This window comes from Microcaecilia unicolor, chromosome 1 (genome assembly GCF_901765095.1).
Source record: "Microcaecilia unicolor chromosome 1, aMicUni1.1, whole genome shotgun sequence".
NCBI classification, from domain to species: Eukaryota; Metazoa; Chordata; class Amphibia; order Gymnophiona; family Siphonopidae; genus Microcaecilia; species Microcaecilia unicolor.
The window spans coordinates 198,028,079-198,052,748 of record NC_044031.1 but is presented as its reverse complement, the minus strand read 5'-3'; the positions used below and the strand labels follow the sequence as shown (position 1 = coordinate 198,052,748).

The following is a 24,670-nucleotide window of genomic DNA, read 5'->3' as shown; positions in this document are numbered from 1 at the left end:
TTTTGATGGTCTGTCCTTGTAGGTGTTTGCTTCCCAGTTCACTCTGAAGAACAAGCTTGTGCACTTCCTCAGCATCTTGGGCCACCTGCTGGGGCACACCCACTGTACCACAGCGTTTGTTGTTTATCTGCAAAAATCAGAACGAAAGATGACTAGTTACAATGGCGCAATTTGATTAAAATTTTTAATCACAATTAATTGTGAGATTAAAAGATGCTTGCTAGAATCTTATTTCTGCCCTGTGTCCATCTCTTCTTCCCTCCTCTTCCCCCCCAGTCCAACATCTATCCTTCCCTTTGTCCCCCTAGTCCAACATCTCACCCTCTCGCCTCCTCCCCCGGGGGTCCCAACATCTCTTCCTCTTTGCTCCCCTGCCCCCCAGGTCCCAACCTCTCCCCCTCTCTGCTCCCTCGCCCCTGCACCCCAACATCGCTCACTCTCTGCTACCCTGCCCCCCCTCCCCTGGGTTCCAACATTGCTCACTCTCTACTCCCCTTCCTCCTCATGGGTCCCAACATCACTCGCTCTCTGCTCCCCTGCGCTCCCCCGCCTTTCACTCTGCTCCCCTGCCCCTCTCCCAGTCCCAACATCTCTTGTCTCTGCTCCCCCGCCCCGCTGGGTCTCTCCCTCCCTCCCTCCCTCCCCCATACCTTCCAAGTTTCTTAAGACAGCACAGCAATGTCTATATGCTGCCTGCTGTGGAGGCTCCCTCTGACCCATCCTGCCCTCCTTTGATGCAATTTCCTGTCTCCTCAGAAGTGGGATGGGTCAGAGGGAGCCTCCAAAGCAGGCATCAACAGCATATAGACACTGCTGCACTGTAGCTGCTGTCTAAGGAACTTGGAAGGTATGGGGGAGCCGGCAAGGGGAAAGAAGTACAGGGAGGAGGCGATATTAGGTGTGATTTCAAATTGAGACAGTGACTGCGAGGCACGACCCACTCTTTCAAAGGCACTGGCAGAAGAGGTCTGACACACACAGCAACCAAGAAAAGAAAAAAGTAAAAGAAAAAGGAACAGACGTAACTGAGGCTGGTCTCCTGGAAGTGGGAGCTTTGCTGTGGCTGACCTCTCCTGAAGGCACAAGAGTGACAGCAGCGCTGGGGAGTCTAGCAGACTCTTGAACCCTGAACAGGGTAAGGGCACCATGGTCAGTGCCTGCTAGCAAAAGACAAAATGGGGAGCCTGTGCTACGAGAAAGGGCCTTCTGTGACCCATGCACAGAACCTGCGAGCATTGCTATTTTTCCAGACAATCATTTTGACTAATGATACAATCGACAATACTATCACTAGACTACAGTAATGCAGCATACGTAGAGTGCAAGGAAAACACACTAAAATTGTTGCAAACTATCCAAAACATGGTAGCAAGACTAAAATTAAAGAAGTTGAAATACAAAACAGCAACTCCACTGCTCAAAACACTACACTGGCTACCAATCAAGGCAAGACTACTCTTCAATGTGAGCACCCCCATTTTCAAAACACTAATTGGAATGGTACCTCAGTACATGCTAGACATGATTGAACTATCCCTGAGAAAGGCAAGACCTGAAACCAGGAGCTACCTACTTCTTCATCTACTCAACTGCAGAAACAAACTATAAAACCATCTACACAGCAGGATTCAGCTACCTGGGTTCCAAATGGTGGAACTCAATACAACACCAAAAGCAATAAGAAGCATCACCAACTTCCTTCAATTCAGGAAAGAAATGAAAAGTATAGAATTTTTTTAAGAGGTAGGTTATCTATATAAGCTATCGCCATCCTACCTCCTCAAATCTACCTCTACAAATATTTGATAACTAACTACATAAACTACCCTCATTCCTACCCTTCAAATCAACCTCTTCAAAATTCCCAAAAAACTGAAACTATCGTCCTACCTCCACAAACCTACATCTCTAAAAATTTAACATGAATTATTGTCCTACCTCTTCAAAACTACATCTTCAAAAATTCCATAGACAATTCCATAGATAGTCATAATTGTAAAATACTATTGTAATCATACCAAAATGTAAATTCTAAGCCACTTTGAACCAAAACTTGTTTTTGGATAACATTCGGATACACGAATGTATAAATAAATAAATAAATATCACACCCTGCCTACAGCCAGAAGCAAGTGACTGGGCAACCCATTTCCTGCTATGTGCTAAACTGAACGGGACTCAATCAGTCTCCTCCAAAGTGCACAGCCTCACAGTGAGAGACAGTAGCCATTTTGACGCACAAAGCTGGTGCTCACACAGAACTAGTACTACGGTGGGCAAGAGAGCAACATGGGCATTCTGGGAACAGACCAGACAACACTGCTGCTACCCCAGCCAATACAGCCTCCGGGACCAATTGAAGAGCCAAAGCCAACAGCCAGGGGGATACAACTAGGAACAGGATGCAGAGCAGGATAAAAGTAAGCTGGACAACAAGCCGAAGACCAATGGGAAGAATCCAAAAGGCTCCACAAGCAAAGAAAGCAAAAAGAGGAAAAGCACAGCCAAACCCGCAACAACAAGGGATGAAAAGTCAAGATTGGAGCCAGAGATTGCAATTCCCAATGCAGAAGGTCCAGCAGCCAGAGAACATTTTCAGAACCACAGTGCCTTCACTTGCCAGGCAGAACCCCTGTATTAGATTGCACCAGCAGCCAGCCCAGGACGGCAGGATGCAGCAACCGGATGAAAAGGACCCCAGCTTGGGCCAGGAGCATTTCTGCAGAGCTATGGTACTTCCCCCTATCCGACAGAGCCGCAGGGGAAACCCTGCCAACAAGGATCCTATCAGTAACCAGCTTGGAACTACAACACACACTATTATTCACATCCTCCCAACTACTCTCTGCCACCATTTTCCCTACCCATATCTCCACCAACCTGCACAGGAACACAACATCCCTTGCTACGTGCCTGGACAGTCAGGGTCTTTCTTCCCAAGGCTGGCGGTGCAGGGCGGGGACACCAGGACAGCCAGCAGGGAGCCAACTGCAGTAAAGGACTTGCGGCCCTGTCACTTCCCCCTTGCTCACCTTATGGCCAACAAAATACACTCAAAGGCAGGACAGGGCAGACCCAGAATATCCAATGGGCCAGCCTGACACATGGGAAGCAGGCAGGACATCTGCTGGAGATATAAACGGGCCACTTGCAGCTTACGGAAATGCAAGTACAGACATGCTTGTTCCACCTGTGGAGCCAATCATCCTGCTGTTAAATGTCCAAAGCAGTCATCCAACAAATCACCTTGCCCAGTCTGCCTGAGGGGGCTCTCACCACCAAAGCCCCATTCCCAATATATTTAGAGTGCATGACCCTCTGGCAAAAAATATACCCCCAAGCAATGAGTGGCCAACCTCATTCGGGAGGGTTTCATCCAGATCCCTTACATGGGCCCATTACAGAGTCAGAGGGCTAGGAATTCCCCTTCTACCACTGCAATGGTGGAAGTGGTCCACAGGACGTTAAGGGAAGAAATTCATTTGGGTAGGATAGAGGGCCCTTTCTCTGCCCCCCCCCCCCCCACTTTAACCTATGATCCTATCATCATTAGCGGTTATCCCCAAGAAACAGACAGGAAAGTACAAACCCATTCATAACCTTTCTTACCCTGTGGGCCACTCAGTCAACGATTTCCTCCCTGAAGAGGAATGCACAGTCCAGTATACCTCATTTGGTCAGGCAGTAAGGCTGGTTCAGAAATGCGGTCCAAATGCTCTTATGGCCAAGGCAGACATAGAACTGGCCTTCAGGTTACTTCCAGTACACCTGGATAATTTCCCATTACTCGGGTTTAGCTTCGAGGGTCAATACTATTTTGACAAGTGCCTGCCCATGGGGTGTATGATCTCTTGTGCCCAATTTGAAACACTTAGTTTTTTCCTACATTGGGTGGTGGCGAGGATGGCTGCAAACCATAACATCATACACTATCTAGATGAAGACTTCTTTGTGGGCCTGGATGGCTCCAGAGGCTGCTCATCCTTGTTGGTGCATTTCAAAGCGGTCGCCGAGCGCTATGGAGTCCCGCTGGTCCATGAGAAGACAGTCGGGCCCCACACAGTATTCCTGGGTATTCAGTTAGACTCAGTTGAAATGGTGTACAGACTCCCTCAGGAGAAGTTGACCAAGCTTATGAGGCTAGTTGCGCAGACCATTACATCCAAGAAAATCACACTGAGGCGATGCAGTCCCCAATAGGAAATCTAAATTTTGCATGCAGAGTCATTGTGATTGGGAGGGTGTTTATTCGCAGGCTAGCCACCACTATGGCGTTAAGAGGCCATCCCATTTCATAACAATAATGCAGGAAATCTGCAAGGACCTGTGCAAATGGGACTCCTTTCCAAGCTCGTATAATGGCCTTTCTGTGTGGCAGGGTGAGCTAGTCTCCAGCTATGAACTAGAAGTCCATTCTGACGCTTCAGGGGGTATGCTGGAGCCAGGGCCAGTCTTAGGCAGGAACGGTCGCACAGGGCCTCGCGGCGCTCCCTCCTGTTCCCCTGCTATTGCAGCGATCTGACTGCTTTGCATCTCCTCCACCCTGGTGGTCTAGTGGATTCTTCGGGGCAGGAAAGATCCCCCAGTCTTTCCTGCCCGCTGCATCGCTGACCCTATACTTGCCGCATCGCTCTTTAAAAATGGCTGCTGAGACTTCTGCTGAAGTCTTGCGAGGCCGTCGTTGGAAGTTTCAGCAGCCATTATAAAGAAGATGCGGAAGCAAGAGGGTCAACGCCGGCAGCGGGCAGGAAAGACTGGGGATCTTTTCTACCCCGAAGACTCTACTAGACCACCAGGGTGGATTCAGGTATGTGCCAGGATAGCACTCTGCGGCTTAGGGCACCAGAAGAGCGAGGAGGAGGTCTGGAATAGGTAGGTGAATGGGGAGGAGGGGAGGATAGGATACTGTAAAAAAAAAAAATCAAGGTAATATCTGTTTCCCCATCTCACACAGCCGGATCCCTGTGTACTCAAGCTGCTGCATCCACGTTCTTGTTCTTCATTGTTGGTGGAATTTTTATTTAATCTCACTTAAATTTTCAAACATGCTGGCTTGTGCATACGGATTGTACACAGAGGAAGTATAATAAGTAGAACAGTAATTTGTTATAAATCGTACTCAGCGTGTTATTTGGAGGGGGTTGTTATAGGGACACCCTAGCATATGTTATGTTCGCAAGAAGATTTTTTTCTCCTGGTAAAGGGCCACTAAACAAACATCATATTATGAGAATCAGTTGCTCAATATTCAGAGTTTCTATCTATCTATTTATTTATTTACTTATTTATGGCATTTTATCCCACATTAAACATGAATTACACTGAAACCTGGGAGCATTTTAAATCTTTTTTTTTTCCTGTTCCTACATCAAAAGAAAAAAAGATGGCATGTGAGAACTTGCTCCTTTTGCTTTGTGGTTTGCAGTGGTATATTATAAAAATTAACTTGCCCTTTTTTTTTTACTACTACTACTATTTCACAGAGAAGGTATTGATTAATGAGGGAAAGGTTTCCTTCATGCAGAACTGTCCAGAGACTGTCTAAATGTGCCAACATTGTCTAGTTCAGCAGACTATTAGCAGCCAAGTTCATACAAAGTTAATTATGTTCAGTGGGAAAAAACTCTGTTGGCTTAGGCTGCTTGCTATGTGAATATTCAATTACTATTTCATTATTGCTACCAAGTATTACATATTAAGGGGATTTGTTTTAATTAATTTATCCAGTCCTTTTATGCACATGGTTTTGCTTTTTAAACCCAAAGGTTTCCTATGATAGCACTGTGTATATTTGAATTACTTGTCAACAAGGAGCGGGGCTAGGTGGGGGCAGGGGGGCCCCACTGAACTGGTCTGCACAGGGCCCTGCAATTGCTAAGACCAGCACTAGCTGGAGCATCACCTTCTTGGAGCTGTTTCCCACATTAGTGGTCCTATTCATCTGGGGTGCCCATATACAGCACAAAAGGGTGGTGTTCTGGACTGATAAAGCAGTGGTGGAGGCCATTAATAAGCAGATGGCATACTGTGAATTTGTAGTTAATTTGTTGAGGATATTTGTGCTGCAATGCTTAACGCTTAATGTAACTGCGCAAGCAAAGCATGTCCCAGGAGGGGTGTAAAAAAGTAGATGACTCTCTCTCCCGCTCCAAATGGGCCCTTTTCAGGAAACTGGTCCCAGAGGCGGATCCCATAGGAGTGGCAATCCCAGATCATCTGTGGCTGATCGTACTTCAGAAGCATGGGAGCTGCTCCGCCTGTCCATCGCTCCAAGCACTTGGAGAGCCTAATCCTGTGGGCACCAGCAGCTAAAGAGGTTTGCGCTGGAAAGAGAATGGGAGGCAGGCCCATGGCTGGAAAGCATGATAGTAGACTACATCACTTCTAAGTGGAACAATGGCTCATCCAGAGGGAAGGTTTCCTTCCACCTGGCGGCAGTCACATTCTTTATGCAGGCAGAAGGGCACCCCGATCCCACAAAAGGGCTCTGGGTCAAGAGAGTTATGGCAGGCTGAGCAAGGGAGGCAGATACATGCCCCCCAGATAAGCGGCATCCCATCACCCACAATATTTTGCTAGATATTTGGATAGTCGTGTTACAGGGGGGTGAGAGCACCTTTGAGACATGTCTGTTCTGCACAACCTTCTTGCTGGTGTTCTTCGTAGCATTAAGAGTTAGCGACTGGTGGTGATGGCGAAGATGTGTGTGTGTATGTGTGGAGGGGGGGGGAAGGCAGGAAACAGACTGCTACTAAAGGATGTTCAGTTAGGGGAGGACACTCTGCGCTTGTGTATTACAAATCAAAAACTGACCAGTTAGGCAAAAGAGTAGCGCTAGTACTGTACAGGGTGCGGGAGTTGCACACCTGTCCTGTGGAGAACATCAGGGAAGACAAAGCCATAGCAGAGAGATTTGGGAGAGATACCGGTGCCAGAAATGGTATTCAAAACTGACGAGTCAGAAAAACTGAATGAAACCTCTATAAACCTGGAGGATGTAATGGGGCAATTTGACAAACTGAAGAGTAGCAAATCTCCTGGACTGGGTGGTATTCATCCCACATTACTGATACAATTGAAAAATGAACTTGCGGAACTATTGTTAGTAATATGTAATTTATCTTTAAAGGTAATCAATAGAAATAAAACAAATAAAACATGGAAAATAAAATAAAATGATGCCTTTTTTAATGGACATAACTTGATACATTTCTTGATTAGCTTTTGAAGGTTGCCCTTCTTCGTCAGATCGGAAATAAGCAAGTGTTGGTAGATGACAGTATATATAAGTGAAACATCAAAGCATTTCAGTGACAGTCTAACAGGGTGGGGGTGGATAGGTGAGAGGAGGGTGACAAACAGAGCAATACAACTTTATGGTTTATAATGGGAAAGGTAATTGGGACTTGATATACCGCCTTTCTGTGGTATTTTGCAACCACATTCAAAGCGGTTATTTTGTACCTGGGGCAATGAAGGGTTAAGTGACTTGCCCATAGTCAGAAGGAGCTGCAGTGGGAATTGAACCCAGTTCCCCAGGACCAAAGTCCACTGCACTAACCACTAGGCTACTCCGCCACTAGAAAACCCAGATCTTTGTTAAGTCCTGTCTGGTGGGTGTCAAAATATTCAATCATTCTGACTTCAAAGGTCTTACATTCCTGTATTGTTTTAAAGTTACCTTTCAGGATTCTTACTATGAAATCACTGGTACAGTGTTCTGGTTTTGTAAAGTGCTGCCCCATAGGAGTGGAATCCTGGCTGGCACTGGTATTTTTCATGTGATGTCTATGTAAATTAAATCTTGTCTTTAGCATCTGGCTTGTTTCTCCAGTAAAGCATCCTTTGTCACATTTTTTACACTGAATGATGTATACCACATTGGAAGATGAGCATGTAAAGGATTCCTTTATGTTGAATATTTTTCCTTTGTGAACACTGTGGGGTCCTGTGAAATGTTTTGGCATAGATTGCAGCTGGATATATTGTAAGGATGTGTGCCATTCTCTTCTTTTTGAGTCTGTGTTGGGAGCTTACTTCTGATTAGCTAGTGTTTTAAGTTGGGTGGCTGTCGGAAAGCCAGCACTGGTGGGGATGGGAATATCTCTTTCAGTAATTCGCCCTCCTGGAGTAGAGGCTGATGATCTTTTATGATTTTTCTTAATTTTTCCAGCTCCGGGTTGTATGTCACTATATGGGGGTTCTGTCTGTGGCTTTTTTTTCTTTGTATTGTAGCAGATTTTCCCTGGGTGTTTTGAGGGAGGAGGCAATATTCTTGGAGATTATTTTGGGGTTGTAGCCTTTCTGTTCGAAGGACACAGTCAGGATTTCAAGGTGTCTTGTCTCTGTCCCTTGGGTCAGAGCAGATACGGTGGTATCTTGTGGCTTGGCTGTAAATAATGGATCTCTTTGTATGTGAAGGGTGGAAAATCAAGCGTGGTACCAAAAGATTGGAGGGTGGCCAATGTAATGCCAATTTTTTAAAAAGGTTCCAGAGGAAATCTGGGAAGTTTTAGACTGGTGAGCCTGACGTCGGTGCCGGGCAAAATGGTAGAGGCTATTATAAAGAACAAAATTACAGAGCTTATTCAAAAGCACAGATTAATGAGACAAAGCCTACATGGATTTAGTGAAGAGAAATCGTGCCTCACTAATCTATTATGTTTCTTTGAAGGGGTGAACAAACATGTGGATAAAGGTGAGCTGGTTGATAATGTGTATCTGGAATTTCAAAAGGCGTTTGACAAAGTACCTCATGAAAGACTCCAGAGGAAATTGGAGAGTCATGGGATAGGAGGCAATGTCTTGTGGATTAAAAACTAGTTAAAAGACAGAAAACAGAGAGCAGGTTAAATGGTCAGTATTCTCAATAGAGAAGGGTAGTTAGTGGGGTTCCCCAGGGGTCTGTGCTGGGACCACTGCTTTTTAACATATTTACAAATGACCTAGAGATGGGAGTAACTAGTGAGGTAATTAAATTTGCTGATGAGACACAAAGTTGTTAAATCGCAAGAGGATTGTGAAAAATTACAAGAGGACCTTACAAGACTGGGCGTCTAAATGGCAGATGACGTTTAATGTGAGCAAGTGCAAAGTGATGCATGTGGGAAAGAGGAACCCGAATCATAGCTACGTAATACAAGGTTTCACGTTAGGAGTCACCGACCAAGAAAGAGTTCTAGGTGTCGTCATTGATGATACTTTGAAAACTTTTGGTCTGTGTGCTGCGGCAGCTAAGAAAGCAAATAGAATGTTAGTTATTATTAGGAAAGGAATGGAAAAAAAATGAGGACATTTGTATTGCTCCACGGTGCGACTGCACCTTGAATAATGTGTTCAATTCTGGTCGCTGCATCTCAAAAAAGATATAATGGCATTAGAAAAGGTATAGAGAAGGGCGACGAAAATGATAAAGGGGATGGGACGACTTCCCTATGAGGAAAGGCTAAAGCGGCTGGGGCTCTTCGGCCTGGAGAAAAGACGGCAGAGGGGAGATATGATAGAGGTCTATAAAATAATGAGTGGACTGGAACGGGTAGACGTGAATCATTTATTTACTCTTTCCAAAAATACTAGGATTAGGGGGCATGCGATGAAGCTACAAAGTAGTAAATTTAAAACGAATCGGAGAAAATATTTCTTCACTCAACGTGTAATTCAGTGTTTCCCAAACTTTTTCGGTTTACAGCACCCTTGATGTCTGTGCAATTTTTCGTGGCACCCCCCCCCCCCCCCCGGCCACATGGGTCTCAGGCCCCCCCCCCCAGGGCCACATGGGTCTCCACCCCCCCCACCCCACATCATGTCCAATATTTCTCCCTCTCTCCCCCATGTACCATCTCCCCCCCCCCAACCCATGTCCCCTTGTAATCCATTATAATCTATTTTGAGGGATGGGGTAGGGAGGCTTAACTTTCAAGCACCTATTCTGCCCTCCCTCAAGAAGACATGCTTTTAAATATTACATTTTGTAATATTACATACAAATAATTAGACTACATTTTAAACATCATTTGTCCAGGTAAATTTGCTACTGGAAAATCACTCACTCGTTCAGCATGTAAAACAAACACTGATGGTTCTTTTAGTTTGTATGGTTGTGTCAGGTTCTATTGTTTTACTCCAATTACAGCTGCTGTTTGGTACTTAACCTTCCCCTCTCCACCCCCCCCCCCCCCCAATAAGCTGCATTCCTAGACTACTGCCTAATTTTGCCTAATGGCTCAGCCAGGCTGGCTCTCCTCACAGCAATAGCTGTCAGAGGAAAAGTGCAGCAGTGGAGCCAGAAACCTCAGGAAATCATCACAATCACTCTCCCAAGAACATACAGAGACAGACTCAAAAACACACCTCCCTGCTAAAAAACAAAGAAGGGACGTTCTCTTCCCTGGCAGAATCTCTCTTTTTTCACAGTGAAAAACAGGCAGTGTGAACTTTTTCAGGGCCGTTGAGACTGAACCGGGCCGGGGGGGGGTAGGGCCGCCGTCGCCTCCCTCTGGATCGCAGCCGCCCCTCCCCCCAGATTGCTGCCTCAAAATACCTCAGTGGCTGGTGGGGATCCCGAAGCCCCGCCAGCAGAAGATATTTTCCAGTGTTGCTCTTCTGCCGATTGCCTGACCCTGTGGCTGCTTTTTCTCTCAGGGCATGTGCCGCTCAGCTGGGCAGAAGAGCAGTGTTGGAGTTACTCCTCCGGGTCCTCCCCAGCCTCCAAGGGTGGCCTGGCTGTGGCAGTGGAGTTTTCTCTCTCCTGTTCCTGTCAGGACACGATCACTCGAGTCCCGGCAGGAGCAGGAGAGAGAGAGACCCCGGCGCCGGCCCCCCCCGGACGCCCGGGTCCAGGGAATTTTGCCCCTCCCAGCCCCCCCTCTCAGCGGCCCTGAGCTTTTTGCAGGAGGGAGATGACAAGCAAAGTCTGAGCAGTAGCACCACTATTATAACCCCGCCCTAGAGCCTAAGCCACATAGGGAGGAGGACGCCAAAGCCAGGAGGGTATCCAAGTCCAAATTTTAGAAGCCAGTTGTTAAAGTAGCTACTTTAACAACCGGCTCCCAAAATTCTTTTAAAAAAATGGCTCTTGTGAGCCAGCTCCAGCACACCACTGGATCTGCCTGTCTTCCTGGGGGAGGATGACAAACAGCAAGCCACAGAAGCTGCATTTCATACAAGCCTGCATCTGGCACCAGTCTGGGTCATCACAGATCAGTGTGGGAAAGGGAGGACAAAGGGCAGCAAGAAGGACTTTACTAGCTCGTAGACTCTGCTGATTCCAGTTTTCTATAGATGGAGTGGTTGTAGGGCAAGTCTGGGAAACATTTGAGTTATAGTTGTCCTTAGATTTGGTGTGGATCAACTTGCTCTCTTCCTCTTCACACATTCTTTCTAACCTCCCCTATCTTCAAGTCTGAGACCAGCATTCTCCCTCTTCCCCTGGCACCAAGCCCATAATATTTCCCCTTCCCTTAGCACTTTCCCTTTCCTTCTCCTGGTTAGAAATGAGCACACAGGGCATCCTGCAAGAAATTGCATTCAGAAAAGAAAAGCCCTCTGCTTCCTCCTTCAGCTTCTGTCATCCAAAGCAGTATATAGGAAACAGGAGGGGAGGGGGAAGGGGAGGAATGAGGCTGAGGCCAAAGCAGACAGAGCAAACAGCCACTCTGCTCCCTAATCCAGTCATTTTCCTTCTATAGTTACCATATTCCCTTCCTGTTATGCAGGAGGGGACAGAAGGGAGGGGTGAGGCTGGGGTGGACAGGGCAGAACAAAGGTAAAATTATGTATAATCATACCTGATAATTTTCTTTCCATTAATCATAGCTGATCAATCCATAGACTGGTGGGTTGTGTCCATCTACCAGCAGGTGGAGATAGAGAGCAAACTTTTGCCTCCCTATATGTGGTCATGTGCTGCCGGAAACTCCTCAGTATGTCGATATCAAAGCTCCATCCGCAGGACTCAGCACTTAGAGAATTACACCCACGAAGGGACACTCTGCCCAGCTCACCACCGCCGAAACGGGGGAGGGGAATTAACCCAGCTCATCCCCACACAAGTGGGGGAGGGGAATCCGTCCAGCTCATCCCCGCGGAGCGGGGGAGGGACACCACACCCGCCGATGCGGGGGGATCTGGCTTATCCTGCAACCGCAACCGCGGGAGGAGCTGACTGACCCTAACACCGCCGAAGCGGGAGGGGTACAAAGCTGCCCTACAGCCGCACGAAGCGGGAGGGAGTGCCGGCAGAATTTATGTCTCAATCCAGCCCCGTAAAACGGAGGGGAGAGGAATGCAGCAGCTCACTGTAACACAAAGTCGTCTCAACTCTTGAAGAATCCAAGTGAAAGAAGAACTTGAACACGAAGTCCTCCTGAAGTAACTGAAGGCTAAACTTGAACCTAAAATTCAACCAGAATATAAACAGTACAGATATCTGGGAGGGGCTATGGATTGATCAGCTATGATTAATGGAAAGAAAATTATCAGGTATGATTATACATAATTTTACCTTCCATATCATCAAGCTGATCAATCCATAGACTGGTGGGATGTACCGAAGCAGTACTCACCCAGGGCGGGACATAGAAATCCCTGACCTCAACACTGAAGCTCCAAACCGGGCCTCCGCCCGTGCAGCCACAGTCAAACGGTAATGCTTGGAGAATGTATGAGCCGAAGCCCACGTTGCCGCCTTGCATATCTCTTCCAAGGAGACGGATCCGGCCTCTGCCATCGAGGCCGCCTGAGCTCTCGTGGAGTGAGCCTTCAGCTGGATAGGCGGCACCTTCCCCGCGGCCACATAAGCCGCTGCCATGGCTTCCTGGACCCATCTTGCCACTGTAGGCTTAGCAGCCTGCAGACCCTTACGAGGACCTGCAAACAGGACAAACAGATGATCCGATTTCCGGAAATCATTGGTCACTTCCAAGTATCTGATGATGACTCGTCTCACATCCAGATATTCAAGAGCGGAGTACTCCTCTGGGTAGTCCTCCCTACGAAAGGAAGGGAGACAGAGCTGCTGATTCACATGGAAGCGAGAACCAATCTTGGGCAGGAAGGAAGGCACTGTGCGAATAGTCACTCCTGCCTCAGTGCACTGCAGAAAAGGCTCTCGACATGAGAGCGCCTGGAGCTCGGAAACTCTTCTGTCTGAAGTGATAGCCACCAAAAAGACTGCTTTCAACGTCAGGTCTTTCAGAGATGCCCTCGACAAGGGTTCCAAAGGCGGCTTCTGCAATGCTCTTAGCACCAGGTTGAGATTCCACGCAGGCACCACTGAGTGCAGAGGAGGGCGCAGGTGATTAACTCCCTTGAGAAAGCGCACCACATCTGGCTGCGAAGCCAGGGAAGCACCCTTCAGGCGGCCCCTGAAGCAAGCCAGAGCCGCTACCTGGACTTTAAGGGAACTGAGCGACAGGCCTTTCTCCAGACCTTCTTGCAGGAACGCCAACACTGAAGAAATTGGAGCAGTGAAGGGAGAAAGTGAGCCTGCTTCACACCATGCTGCAAAGATACGCCAAACCCTGGCGTAAGCAGTAGAAGTAGAGCGCTTCCTCGCTCTCAGCATAGTGGCGATGACCTTGTCTGAGAAGCCCTTCTTCCTCAGACGCTGCCGCTCAATAGCCAGGCCGTAAGACCAAAGGGAGAGGGATCCTCCATCACCACGGGACCCTGATGTAACAGGCCCTGCTCCCCTGACAGCCGCAGAGGATCGTCGACTGAGAGCCTGAACAAGTCCGCATACCAGGGACGTCTGGGCCAATCCGGACCCACCAGGATTACCCTGCCGGGATGCTTTGCCACCCGGTCTAGCACCCTGCCCAACATGGGCCAGGGCGGGAACACATAGAGGAGCTCTTGTGTCGGCCACTGTTGGAGAAGAGCATCTACTCCCAGGGATCGAGGGTCCCGTCCTCTGCTGAAAAAGCGCGGCACTTGGCCATTGGCCGATGACGCCATCAGATCTAGGCTCGGCTGGCCCCAGCGCTTCGTGATGTCCAAGAACACCTGAGCAGATAGTTGCCACTCTCCGGGCTCCAAGGTATGGCGACTGAGAAAGTCCGCCTTGACATTCATGACTCCGGCAATGTGGGCCGCTGAAAGCTGCTCCAGGTTCGCTTCCGCCCACTGGCAAAGACTCATAGCCTCCTTGGCTAGAGGGGCGCTCTGGTACCTCCCTGGCGGTTGATATAGGCCACAGCCGTGGCATTGTCCGACAGGACCCGTACAGGCTTCAACACGAGTACCGGGATGAACTCCAATAACACCAAGCGAATGGCTCTGAGTTCCAGGAGGTTGATAGACCACTTGCCTCTGCAGGAGACTAGAGCCCCTGCGCTGTCCTTCCCAAGCAGTGGGCTCCCCAGCCCATCAAAGAGGCGTCTGTCGTGACGACCATCCACTCCGGGGTCACCAGAGGCAATCCTGCAGACAACTTGTCTGTCTGCGTCCACCAGCTCAGCGCCTTGCGCACTGCTGGGTCCACGGGAAGGCGCACAGCATAATCCTCCGACATCGGAGTCCAGCGCAGCAGCAGAGATAGCTGTAGAGGTCTCATATGAGCCCTGGCCCAGGGCACTACTTCCATCGTGGCCGTCATAGAGCCCAACAGCTGCACGTAGTCCCAAGCCCGAATAGGAGAGGCTACTAGGAACTAGTCCCACCTGAGCCTGAAGCTTGACAATCCGATTGTCTGGCAGGAACACTCTGCCCACTTGGGTGTCGAATCGAACTCCCAGATACACCAGGGACTGAGTCGGGCGCAGCTGGCTCTTCTTCCAGTTGATGATCCATCCCAGGGAGCTCAAAAGAGCAACTACCCGGTCCATAGCTTTGCCGCACTCTGCATAAGAGGGGGCTCGGATCAACCAGTCGTCCAGATAAGGATGGACTTGTACTCCTTCCTTTAGCAGGAAGGCCGCTATGACCCCCATTACTTTGGAAAAGGTCCGCGGAGCAGTAGCCAACCCGAAAGGGAGGGCTCTGAACTGGAAGTGTCGTCTCAGGACTGTAAACGCAGAAAGCGTTGGAGAGGAGGCCAGATGGGAATATGCAGGTACGCTTCCTTGATTTCCAAGGAAGCCAAGAACTCTCCTGCCTTCACTGCCGCTATAACAGAGCGGAGAGTCTCCATGCGAAAGTGCCTCACTTTCCAGGCCCGATTGACCCCTTTGAGGTCGAGGATAGGCCGGACAGAACCTCCTTCTTTGGAACCACAAAGTAAATGGAGTAACGTCCCTTGCCAATCTGATTTTTTGGCACCGGAACGACCGCACCCAGGCGGATCAGGTTGTCCAAGGTCTGCTGCACTACCACAGCTTGACCGGAGACTTGCAGGGAGAGAGTACAAACCCGTCTCTTAAGGGTTGGCAGAACTCTAGCTTGTAGCCGTCTCTGATGACTTCCAGCACCCACGCGTCTGAAGTTATAGTGGTCCACTCGCCCAGAAACGAGGACAGCCGTCCTCCAATCTGCACTGGGGCGTGGACCAAGGCCCCGTCATTGGGTACGAGACCCTGGGGGAGGACCGGAGGGAGCACCTCCGGGACGGCGGTCTCTGCGAAAGGAATGCTGCTTGGGGGAGAAATTCCTCTTGAAGGAAGAGGGGGCAGAGGAACCCGACTTGCCCGGGCGGTATGGAGGTATCGGGACGAGTACTAACCCGAGCCCTGACCTCTGGTAATTTCTTGCCCTTAGACGTGCCGAGATCGGTCACGATTTTGTCCAGCTCGACCCCAAAGAGCAGCTTGCCTTTAAAAGGCAATCTAGCCAGGCGGGATTTAGAGGCGTGGTCAGCAGACCAATGTTTCAGCCAAAGCCACCGCCGCGCAGAGACTGTCTGAGCCATGCCTTTAGCTGAGGCTCTCCAGACATCATACAGCAAGTCTGCCAAATAGGCTAAGCCCGATTCCAGGGCCGGCCAATCAGCCCTCAAGGAATGATCCGAGGGGGAAGCCCGCTGCACCATAGTCCGGCACGCCCTGGCCACATAGGAGCCGCAAACTGAGGCCTGCAAACTTAAAGCAACTGCCTCCAAGGACGACCTTAAGGCCGCCTCCAATCTTCTGTCTTGGGCGTCCTTTAGGGCCGTGCCACCTTCCACCGGCAACGCCGTTTTCTTAGTCACCGCAGTGATTAAAGAATCCACGGTAGGCCACAGATAGGCCTCACGTTCACTCACAGCCAAAGGATAGAGGCGGGACATAGCCCTAGCCACTTTAAGGCTCGTTTCCGGGACATCCCATTGAGCCGCAATTAAGGTGTGCATGGCATCATGCACGTGGAAGGTTCTAGGCGGGCGCTTCGTCCCCAGCATAATGGCAGAGCCAACAGGGGCTGAGGGAGAGACGTCCTCCGGAGAGGAAATCTTCAAAGTGTCCATGGCCTGTAACAACAGGTTGGGCAAATCCTCTGGGCTAAAAAGCCGCGCTGCAGAGGGGTCATCCGCTCCATCCGAGCGGGGATCTATCTCCTCCAAGGAATCCGCAAAGGATCGTTGGGAGACCTCAGACACGCTGCCCTCATCTACATCGGAGGAGACAAAAGTCCTCCAAGGCCTGGAAATCAACCCGAGGGCGTTTACCTCTGGGAACCTCAACCTCTTTATCAGAAGAGGGAGCAGGGGCAGCGTTTGCATGAGGAAAGCCTGATGCAGCAGCAAAACAAACTCGGGGGAGAAACCCCCCAGACTGTGCACTTCCGCAGCCTGGGCAACAGCCCTAGACGCACTCTCAACCGGCGCTCGCAATAGCGGGGGAGAGACATACTGTGCATCCAAAATGGCGTCCGGCGCGAAACTCCGTGAAGGAGCCGCGCGGGAAGAACGGCGCTTAACTTTAGCCGCTTTTGTGCCGTCGCCCAAATTAAGGGCGTTCATGGCATTAATGTCTCCAACCTCAAGGGCGGCCCCGAAGAAGCCGTCCGAGCCGCGTGGCCGGCCAAGATGGCGGAGGCGAGGAGCGGGGGATGGGCGTTTATGGCGGGAAAAAACCGCCACGCCGGAGGAACGACCGGGACATTCATCGGTCACTAAACTATCACCCATCAAGGGCGAATCAGGTTGTAAAACCCCCGCATCCCCTCTAGAAGCGCTCCAGCGATCCGGGGAGCGACCCTTTGCGCCCTCGCCCTCCGACGCCATTGCCACGAGGAGAAGAATCGGGGAACCCCCTGCCCGCTATAAAAAGGTAAAATTACCTGCTTGCCGCTCCGAGCTGTAACGAACTGGTGTCCCAGTGAGTAGCTGCAATGAACGTTTAAAGAAACGTCGAATTAAACGCCTTTAAAGACGTTTAAAAATATTTTTTTTTTTTTTTTTTTTTTTAAACGGAGCCAGCGGGAGGGGGGAGAAAAGGAGGGACCTGGCACCACCAGGTTTGCACTTGCTCAAAAGAGCCCTCAACCCCAGGCCTCAACAAAACCTAAGGATTAGGCTTGGAGGCCTAGCCAGAGCTGCTGCTGTGTGTGACCACCACCTGCTGAGATAGAGAACATACTGAGGAGTTTCCGGCAGCACATGACCACATATAGGGAGGCAAAAGTTTGCTCTCTATCTCCACCTGCTGGTAGATGGACACAACCCACCAGTCTATGGATTGATCAGCTTGATGATATGGAAGAAAAACTACTCTGCTCCCTTATCCAGTCTTGTCCCTCCAGTACCTAGAGATTTCACCAAAGTCCTTGAGCCTTCAGGTCTAAGCATTCCCAAATAGATGGAAACTCAGCACCAGTGTAGACAAAGCTTGCAAAACACTCTCTTCTTCCTTGCCTCTGCTAGATGCATAGTTTGAAGAGCAGCATTTCCTCCTGACCCAGACTGCCTGGCATACTTTTAAAGTTGGTGATACACATGCACTACTGAGGTTATGCCATCATGTAAACAGATTTTATTCCAGTTTTGTTAGACTTTGCTATAACAAAGAAAGTGAAATACTCTGTAAAACAAACAGTTACAGTTAATTAAAACTTGATATACTGCCAATACTTGACCAGATCAAGGCGGTTTACAATAAAAGAAAAAAAAAAAGAACTCTATAAACTTGATAGGACAGACCTAAACACATCCATTCCGACAAAAAGAAACTCTATAACCTCTAAAAGACAAAACAAAAAACAACCATTCTAACAGAAAAGCAAAGACAAGAAAACATATATTACAATATGTTTCCCATCCTACATCAGTATGTTTTTCCCTCCCCATCTGGTACAATATTAAAAGCTAGCACAAAACATGTGTCTTTAACAATCTTTCAAAAGCCTTAAATTCATTTCAGCACAAATATTTTTTGGAAGGTATCTGAAAGTGTTGGAGCCAACTAGAAAATGCACTAGCTTTAGCTGCCTCCCACCGAACCCTAGAGAAGTGTGGCAACACTAATCTAAAATCCTGCAAGGACCTAATCATCCTCTCAGGAGTGTAAGGAACAACTTAATTCCAGTGGTGTAGCCAAGGGTGGGCTTGGGTGGGCCCAGGCCCACCCAGTAGCAGGACACCTATGATGTGGCTGGCAGGGATCCCCAAGCCCCACCAGCCGAAAATTCCCAACAAGTGTCCTTCCTGCATACCTTGTAAGTAGCAGATCTTCGCCTACAGTGAAAAGTGAAATACATACTGCTTGCACTGGCCCCACAGCCTTCCCTCTGATGTATTTCTGCCTAGGCGGAAACAGGAAGTTGCATCAGAGGGAAGGGTGTGGGGCCAACATGAGCAGTGTGTATTAGTTGCTGCTCGTTGCTGGTGAAAATCTGCTATTTAAAAGGTATACGGAAGAGGGGGGATGTTTGAGAGACCATATAGCATGCAGGTGAGAGAAGGAGAGACCAAATCACCTGTGGGACGGGGCAAGGTTCTTCTGCCCACCCATCTTGGGCCCAGGCCCACCCAAAATTGGGTGTCTGTCTACGCCCCTGCTTAATTCCTAAAGGCATTTTACTCAACCATGTTATCAACTTGTAAATGACTTCACTTTTAGGAATGAGACATTCAGTCAGACAAAATCAAAGTAAAGATGAAAATTCCTACCAGAACCAACATCTGTATTATGTCTGGCTGCTGGAGATACTCTGGGTCCACGCTGGGCCAGGACTGAATCAGTACATCAGCATCCCACTTATAACTGGTGCACAGTTTATTAGGCACATGCTCCATGCCTGTGTTGCAAACAAATTGTCACACTGTCAAATCAATACTTTAAATGCATTAAGACAGAAGAAGAATCAGCAACAGTGGGGGCTGGCTCAAGGACAGGCTACTGAGGGATAGGGGAGGTTCAAGAACTAGAGACTGGAGTGGGGGTGTCAAGGATGTGAGACTAGAGTGGGAGAGGAGTTCAACTAATGGAGACTGGAGGAAAGAGACAGTTTAAGGACTACATATTGGATGGGGGTAGAACATAGCTGAAGGACTAAACGATCATGAAGTACGACTGGGTTAGTAGGGGGAAGTTCTGAGAAGAGGAATAGGTAGAAGGAAAAGACCTGATATAGGAGGAAGCATTGGTGGAAAAAATAGCTGGAAATGACAGCAGGGGTAAGGGTGGTGAAAAAACAGGTACATGGTAAACGCAAAATTCAGAAATCAGACTGTCTACAGATCAAAACACCTAATAAGGGAAATAACAAGTCTAAAATTGCATGGCAAAATAAAGAACACCTCTTATAGCTCCATGATCTGCATATGTAAGTTATAATTATTCCATCTCTGAGCATGTGGAGAGGGGGTGGGAGTGTGTAAAAATGTGTACCCTGATAGAGGGAATCAACATAACATGGAAATAAAAACTCTGGACTAGATAACTCTTCAGAAATTAATTTATGTGCCTCTCTATCAGTAGGTTTCTGTAATGTACCTTTCCATAGTTCTGATGCTAAATGTGGGGCCATAGGTGCAATCATGATGCAGAGGGCAGCCAAGGCATCTTCATATTCAACACTGTGCAGGATGAGACGCTGATGAGTTTGCTATAGGAAAGAAAGGAGAACACAGTGAATTACAGGTATTAAACAGATTAAAATAAAAAAAACAAGCTGTAGACCAAGAGGAACTGACAAAATACAGTTTGACATTGCACTCTATAGCTGGAAAGCTATGCTGAGTTACCTAACAGACTGAAGATAGACTTTGCTCATATACTGATTTTTCGTTACTGGATCTATTAATTTAGGACAAAAATAAAAAATAGAAACAATTTAATAAATGTATTTAGCTTTTCACCAACAGAATGCAATAATTTTTGGTACTTTTAGCTGTAACTAACAGTATATATCATCTAATTTTTTAGACACATGCCCTTTTCTTACATTCTTGATCAAGGCATGTGACCAAACAAAGCTTTGCCAACCTTATCATACATTGTCCAAAAGAGGCATCTTTTGAATGCATGGTATGTCAACTGCCTGGCTTGCAGCTTAAATCATCATTAAAAATGAAAGCAGCATGTACTCCAGTCTTATACAGGGGAAGAGGGAACAAGCATAAAGTTCAGCAGGAAAGCTGGTGAGTTGCTATGGTGGTCTGAAGGGGAACAATACAATGCCTTTCACAAGTCTTGCTGAGTATCTTCATGTGGCATACCCTTTTGTATAAAATCTATACTACATCTCTGCAAAGACAACACTACAGCAGAAAAGTGGAAGGAAGAAAAAAACTAGATAAATACTGGCTGATCAGGTGTACTCACCTGCAGCTTATGCACTAAGGCTGAAGATGGCGGTAGTGACTGTGCAAAATTTCAGGAAAATATAACACTCCTGATGCAGTTACAGGCCATAGTTAACTTGTTCATGGACCCACTGCAGCAGGGTCTCTTCGTCTATTTGGCATTTTTCTTTCTCTGTGTCAATCATTCATCTTTCCTCTGCATCCTTATCTGCCCTGTCCAGTATTTCTCTCTGTGTCCCTGCCACTATACCTCCTGCTATGTTGAGAATCTCTCTTCTGTGCCATTATTCTTGCTCTGTTTAGCTATCTCACTTGTGTCCATATCCCTCACCTTCTGTCCATCATTGCCCCTCTATATCCTTCCCCACGTCCAGCTTCTCCCTCATGATGTCAGAAGAAGGCGGGACACTGAGCGAAGAGAAGCGCTTTTACTGGGAGCGCTTTCACTGACGCTATCGCTGCGCTGCCGGACTGGAGGTAAATTTAAAAGAAAAAAAGGAAAGGGATCTTGGGGGTGAGAAGAAGAGGGCGGGCAGGTGGGACGAGTGGCGAAACTGGGTCGTGTGGGCGCCTATGCCTGGGAGGAGGCTGACTGAGCCGCGCCGTGCGGGGCCCCCCTAAGCGCGAGGCCCTATGCGGCCGCCTCAGCCTAAGACCGGCCCTGGTGCTGGGACCGCTGCTTTTTAACATATTTATAAATGACCTAGAGATGGGAGTAACTAGTGAGGTAATTAAATTTGCTGATGACACAAAGTTATTCAAAGTCGTTAAATCGCGGGAGGATTGTGAAAAATTACAAGAGGACCTTACAAGACTGGGTGTCTAAATGGCAGATGACGTTTAATCTGAGCAAGTGCAAAGTGACACAAGTGGGAAAGAGAAACCCGAATTATAGCTACGTCATGCAAGGTTCCACATTAGGAGTCACGGACCAAGAAAGGGATCTAGGTGTCGTTGTTGATGATACGTCGAAACCTTATGCTCAGTGTGCTGCTGTGGCTAAGAAAGCAAATAGAATGTTAGGTATTATTAGGAAAGGAATGGAAAAAAAATGAGGACATTATAATGCCTTTGTATTGCTCCATGGTGCGACCGCACCTCAAATATTGTATTCAATTCTGGTCGCCGCATCTCAAAAAAGATATAGTGGAATTAGAAAAGGTGGCTGAGGGGAGATATGATAGAGGTCTATAAAATAATGAGTGGAGTTGAACGGGTAGATGTGAAGCATCTGTTCACGCTTTCCAAAAATACTAGGACTAGGGGACATTCGATGAAGCTACAATGTAGTAAATTTAAAACGAATCGGAGAAAAATTTTCTTCACTCAACATGTAATTAAACTCTGGAATTCATTGCCAGAGAATGTGGTAAAGGCGGTTAGCTTAGCGGAGTTTAAAAAAGGTTTGGACAGCTTCCTAAAGGAAAAGTCCATAGACCGTTATTAAATGGACATGGGGAAAATCCACTATTTCTGGGATAAGCAGTATAAAATATTTTGTTCATTATGGGGATCTTGCTGGGTATTGTAACAAGTGGTATTGACGCCACCGGCCTATAATTAGTAATTCCATTAAGGCCTAACTTAAGATTTTTAGGAATAGGTGTTAAAACAATATTCCCCCCCTTTATAGGAAAACTGCAATGAGCAAGTAAAAATGAGATCCAGTCTGTTAGAAAAAAGGAAGGGAAAGGGAGCATCTTTCATTAATTTGGACAGCTATCTAATATGCAAAACCACAGTTATAGTTAATAACTCTGTTACTTCTGTTATATTCGGCTCTTTAAAGACTTCCCAACCTTTATCTGTAGGGATATCCTCTTGAGGACTAATAACTGGTTCAAACAGAGGATTCACGTTTTTTTAATTCTTGTTGAATCTTTTGAACTTTTCCTTTAAAAAACAGAGCTAATTCGTTTGCAGTAAGCTTATCAGTAACTGTAGATTGCAAAAAGTACTTGGGATCCTTCAATAAGTGAACTAGTTGAATAACTTTTGTGAATCGATCTCAGTTATAACTATCTCCTTGGAGAAACAATCTCTTTTTCTTTTAAAAGTGCCTTATAGTTTGAAAATTCCGTTCTGCATAATTGTCTAGTCACATCCTTTGTCATTTCCTTTCTAAACATCTAGGTAGCTGTTTCTGTTGAAATACTATGTCATCAAACCATGGGTTTGCCTTACGTTTTTTTCCCCTTTCTTAGTTTTCAAATGTGCCAAATCATTCAAAACACTCCCACTAACTTCATCCCAATTCGCTAATAGCTCCAATGAAGATTTATCTATATTCCATTGTTCAATGTTGTTCCAGAACAATTCAGCAGAGATCTTTTTTACAGATGGAAAATGTTTGTGTTGCTTCTTGCTCCTTAGAGCTTACAATCAAGGTGGACAAATTAGAGAATTAGGGAGTTTAATTTATTGTGCAATGGTTCAAAACATGGGTATGGACAGGAGAATAAGGGGTTAAGATTTAAAAGCAGCCTTAAAAGGTGGTCTGGAGAAAGGAAACTTTTATCTTCCCTTCATATTATAAACAACTCTCCTCATGTCCTGTGATCTGAGCTGCATTTATATTTACATCTAACCCTCCTCTTGGACAACAAAAACTGGACCAGTCGAGGATATCAGAATCAGAAACTTCAAAGTGAATAAACTGGAAAATTTTCTTTTAACTACATAACTATTTTTAAGAATCTGATTCTGTTGAAACTAAAGTCCCTCAACCCCCTCTCCATTTAATCTCCAAAGTCGTCAAAACTATTGTGACAAGTAAGCGGCCACTGGCTGTCACTATAGCTTTCTGTCTGCTCATTTGAACCACAAGGCTGTACGGAGGGACAAATGGTTCATATAAGTAATCAGGCCTAGGACAAGCAGAGGAGAAGGACGTGGCACAATATACACGTGTGTTGCTTCCTTTTGTCAGGCAATTGGGCAACAGAGGAGAGCCACTGGTGCCTTCCAAATGCATAAGGGAAATTCTGCACAAATTCTACATTGCATAGCTGTGCAGAATTTCCCCAGGAGTTAACAGCTGGCGACAGTGGACAGTCACTTTTCTCAGCAACTGCTATCAAGAATGACCAGTGCATAGAGCCAATTCCAAGCAGCTAAAAAGTGAATGATACATACCTGTAGCAGGTGTTCTCCGAGGACAGCAGGCTGATTGTTCTCACGACTGGGTGACGTCCGCGTCAGCCCCCACCAACCGGAAGAAGCTTCGCGGGCGGTCCGCATGCAGGGCACGCCCACTGCGCATGCGCGGCCGTCTTCCCGCCCGTGCGCGACCGTTCCCGCCAGTTGAATGACAAGCAAAAAGATGAAAACGCAACTCCAAAGGGGAGGAGGGAGGGTAGGTGAGAACAATCAGCCTGCTGTCCTCGGAGAACACCTGCTACAGGTATGTATCATTCACTTTCTCCGAGGACAAGCAGGCTGCTTGTTCTCACGACTGGGGTATCCCTAGCTCTCAGGCTCACTCAAAACAAGAACCCCGGTCAATTGAACCTCGCAACGGCGAGGATACAACAGAAATTGACCTACGAAGAACAACTAACAGAGAGTGCAGCCTGACCAGAAGAAATGCGGGTCCTGGAGGGTGGAGTTGGATTTACACCCCAAACAGATTCTGCAGCACCGACTGCCCGAACCGACTGTCGCGTCGGGTATCCTGCTGGAGGCAGTAATGCGATGTGAATGTGTGGACAGATGACCACGTCGCAGCCTTGCAAATCTCTTCAATAGTGGCTGACTTCAAGTGGGCCACTGACGCTGCCATGGCTCTAACACTATGAGCCGTGACATGACCCTCAAGAGCCAGCCCAGCCTGGGCGTAAGTGAAGGAAATGCAATCTGCTAGCCAACTGGAGATGGTGCGTTTCCCGACAGCGACCCCTAGCCTGTTAGGGTCGAAAGAAATAAACAATTGGGCGGACTGTCTGTGGGGCTGTGTCCGCTCCAAGTAGAAGGCCAATGCTCTCTTGCAGTCCAATGTGTGCAACTGACGTT

General features: G+C 47.6%; 1 protein-coding gene across 1 annotated transcript in view; it reads right to left on the bottom strand.

Moving 5' to 3' along the window:
- Positions 1–24,670, bottom strand: part of LARS2 (leucyl-tRNA synthetase 2, mitochondrial) — a 242,795-nt gene that overhangs the window by 1,352 nt on the left and 216,773 nt on the right. The window contains 3 exon segments of the mRNA XM_030203605.1: positions 1–127; positions 19,022–19,149; positions 19,848–19,959. Of these exon segments, the coding sequence (XP_030059465.1) occupies positions 1–127; positions 19,022–19,149; positions 19,848–19,959 (367 nt within the window).